The sequence below is a fragment of the Morone saxatilis genome, unplaced genomic scaffold (assembly GCF_004916995.1).
Source record: "Morone saxatilis isolate NCDOM2014 unplaced genomic scaffold, NCSU_SB_2.0 Contig8, whole genome shotgun sequence".
Taxonomy (NCBI): Eukaryota; Metazoa; Chordata; class Actinopteri; family Moronidae; genus Morone; species Morone saxatilis.
Window position 1 is genome coordinate 615,448 of NW_023340257.1, and position 4,138 is coordinate 619,585.

Here is a 4,138-nt window from a genome sequence, read left to right on the forward strand (position 1 = left end):
TTTAAAGGGTTAAAAAGGCATTTTATATTTTATCTGGACATTAATAACTTTAATAACAGTTAAAAGGCACATCTTTGGACCATCTTTAAAGTGACTGAGGGCATTGAGGGAACGAGCCAATGCTCAGAAATTAGAGCCTCGCAATATATGTGCCACCCGTCCCAGTAGGTTGTGGTTGATGCCCATTTTCTTGCGCTGTAATAGTTTGATGTCAAACCTTGAAAAACTTAGAACCATGTCAACCTTTTGCTGCTTGCCACTTGATGCAGAGTAGACTGCTTTGCTTTCCACTCTGCAGTCTTGTGAGACCTCTGCAGGTGGTTGTTGTTTTCCAATCTGAAAAGCCCTATACGCTTTCTTCTTGGTTTAACTCTTTCATGCACTGGAAATGAACACTGCCAATGAGCACAGACCTTTTTTTTCAAAATGCTAAAATCTTGAACTGATCTCCTGATAGAAGGGGAAAATGACTTACTGGTGAACTGAAAGCGTCTCTGCTACTTTCATACATAATGCTAAGAAGTCAGTTTCACATTGCATTTTTATCATGTTCAGAAGAACTCAAATATTCTCTCCAAATTATTACTGAAGCATTAAGATTGTGTAAAATAAAGTCTCTCGATGTGTGCCAGGTCATAGTCAGCTTCCATCTCTAAGTGCCTGTTGTGTTAGAGTTTCTCTGGCTAACCTCTCTCCTGGTCTTTCCTCAACAGGAACCAATTCAACCCGGCCTGGAGCCTTTCCTGGTGCCAACAGTCCTGGCCCTGTAGCTGACCTCTATGGAACCGCCAGTCAGGACTCTGGTGTGGGCAACTACATCAGTGCCACTAGCCCTCAGCCAGGCTCTGGCTTCAGCCACAGCATTTCTGTAAGTATATCTATTTTTTCATCATCATCATCGTCCACTTCATGACATTTCTCCACAAACTCCTTGTGGCTAAACTCATTCCTCACCCTCATCCTCTCCTTTTTTCACCACTGATTAGAGAAGAATGTGACAGGAAATCACTTTCACTGCTGCTTTAAAATGTTTGCCTACCAGTAGTCCACTAATACTTCACTATGAAATGTCTTGTTGATGAAAGGTCAGGGTTCAAGGTTAGCTTCAATAATATTTCAACATCGTTGGTGGCCCTTCGCTTCAAAATACATGACACTGCAGGTATCCCTCTCACGGAATTTCTGGACACACAGGGCTCCGTTAGGCAAGAACATTACTTAAGCTAAACTTTACATATGTTACCTAAAGGACCAGTGTGTAGGATTAAGTGGCATCTAGCAGTGATATAGCCCCTGCTATCTGTATTTGATGACTTGGGAATGAGAACAGGAATGGTTTAAGTGTGTTAGAAACACCTGGCCTGCAAAACTCACAAAAAGGCCCTATTTCCAGACCCGCTGTTTTGGTGTTGTCCGTTCTGAGCTACTGTAAGAAACATGGTGGCAACATAGCAGACTCCATGGAAGGAAACCTGCGGCGTATGTAGATAAAAACGTTTCATTCAAAGGTAACAAAAGGACAATGATTCTTATTTAGTGATTATACACACATGGAAACAGGAGTATTATATCCCATTTCTGCCAATAGATCCTCCTAGATTTTACACACTTAAAAATGTTTTAAATTTAAATCCTCTGTGTATTACGAGGTACCCTTTACCCCTCTGCATGAGATGCCTTTTTAACAGGTAGTTAATGATGTGAAACGGTGGCAGTATGGTTAGGATTAGGCAACAAAATGACCTGGTTAGGACTGGAAAAAGATCATGGTTTGGGCTAAAATAAGTATGTCACGTGACACAAATCATATATGTAATTTTAAAGTAACTAAAAACTTAATTCAGCTGTACTTTTGGTTTTACACAGGAAACAAACAGTGGTCTCCTGGCTTAAAGTCCCGTGTTTGATTGTTTGTCATGACACTAGAGGGATACCTACAGCTATATTTTGAAGCGGATAGCCGCTGACCAAGCTGCAGTATTTGACGACTTGGGAGTGAGACAAGGGTTGAATATTGTCCCTTTTCTGTTTTTCACACTAAAACTTGTTCTGCTGATTTATGATAAACATATCACCACCTCTCTGATGGCACTGGTCCAGGTCCAACTCCAAACAAAGGCCCTTCTATCATTCTTGTAACATTTCTCAAACCGTATCTTTGTAGAACATCAGTATTTTAAGTTCTAATCTCTCTAGCTGGGAGTCCCCTACAGAAAATAATATCAGTTACAAATATTGTAATAAGCCAAAATAAGCAAAGCAAAATACTGTTATGAGAAGGTTTCTTTGTGCCCTTTGATGTCTGGCCAGCTGATGCCATCAGCCAAAGTTGAAAGCTGGGAAACCAAAGGCCAACAAGAGCTGTTGACTAAAGCACAGTTTTGATCTTCTGTTATGTTAACAAGGCCTTTTGTGTGTTTGACCACCTGCTTTTTCGTTCACACACGTCATGAATACTACATTATGAGAGTTTGAATTCCCTAGCAAATTCTTAGACTGTTGAGAGAACTGTACATGAATTTGACTGGAGCTTCTTCGCATCTGCAGTAAGTCATTTTTATACAAACCTTTTTTTGTCATATTTGCTGAAACTTTCACTATAGCCTTTCTTGCCTCTGATTGGTTGTTTTTCGTTCAGGCCTGGTGGATTTTTGCAAATTCCATTAGGAGCACTAGGAGGAGCCAGATTGGTCTTGGCTCAGTCTCATGCTCTACTGCCAGGATATAGTAAATGTTTCAGCAAATATGACACAAATATTTATAAAAGTTACCTACTGCAGCTTTAAATAGAGCATATTGTCCATACAATATAAGGAAATAAATGTAACATAGGTTTGTCATGGCTTTAAAACAGTACTTGTTTAGTCATAGTTTATGAAGTTACTGTTAGATTTTTTCAACACCTTTTGCTCAATGAATAATCAGGCTTATAATAAGCCTCCAACTACAGTTTGTAACATAGTCTATATCAGTTGAATAGAAAACCTGAACATAGTTTTATTTGACTATTGAGAGTTACAATTATGCTGATAATGGTGACCTGAAACAGATTTCTGTGCATTAAAAATCTACTGAAGAGCACTGCTTTCACCTTCTCTTCCATTTATCCACTTACTCATCTGTGCATTATCAACACATTCTCATCCCAGGTTGTCAAATACTGATCCTGTTTTGTCACGCCACTCGCTTTCTCAGATAGAAGTACAAGGTACCCTTTAAGCGTCTGTATGAGACTCCTTTTTAACATGTGGTAAATGTTGTGAAATGGTGGCAGTGTGGTTAACAAAACTACTTAGTTAGGTTTAGAAAAAGATCATGGTTTGAGCCCAAATAAATATGTTAAGTGACACAAGTCACATACATAATTTTATGCAACTTAAAACATACTTTTGGTTTCAAAAGGGACATAAAACATGGTCTTCTGGGTGAAAGTCCTCTGTTTGTTTGACCCATCCATCCACCCTTATAACTTGCTGATGCCGGCTTTTCTGGTACTTTACACTCAGACGCTAAAGGGTACCTTGTGCGTCTGTATGGAGATTTTGTAATACTCATTTTTCTAATGAGTATTGCCAGCAACATTACAGTGTCTGTGGGACTGAGAATAAACTGTGTATGTTCATTTTAATTAAAGAACCTGTCACCAAGTGCAATGGTTCACTAAAGGTGGGTTCAGTCATTCTAGAGAAAGATAGTTGATTTGAGTCACATTCCCTGGGAGCACGAAAATCACCTGTTGTCTCACATTGTGTCCGGGCCACGTTCCCAAAGACTCAACCACAGACATATGAAGAATGACGTCACGTTTCCACTCTCCTCCCACTGTACAAAAATGAAGCCAAAATATCCTAGATACAGCCGGTGCCATCTTTCACCACTTGGAGCCAGAGTCTGCGTGGTAGTGATTGGCCGTGGTATCAAGGTCCCGTCCATATGCCCGGCTGACTCAATCGCGAGCAGGGCTCAGCTGTCAATCATTACGTGACACCCCCTTTTTATAGTTTCAAATAACTAATTAAAACCAAACTTAGATTTTTTTTATTTATATCATCTTTATATATTTTGGTGGACAATCAACTTTCTTTCTCCAGAGTGGCTGACCCCGCCTTTAATTTGTTTTTAATCATTTTTGGACAAC

The 4,138-nt window shown here is 39.6% G+C and overlaps 1 protein-coding gene across 1 annotated transcript in view; it reads left to right on the plus strand.

The window, feature by feature from the left end:
- LOC118341925 (RNA-binding protein Musashi homolog 2-like) overlaps positions 1 to 4,138 on the plus strand; it is a 37,341-nt gene that overhangs the window by 22,316 nt on the left and 10,887 nt on the right. Inside the window, exon 4 of the mRNA XM_035680343.1 lies at positions 714 to 868. Within this exon, the coding sequence (XP_035536236.1) occupies positions 714 to 868 (155 nt within the window). The remainder of the gene's footprint in view (positions 1 to 713; positions 869 to 4,138) is intronic.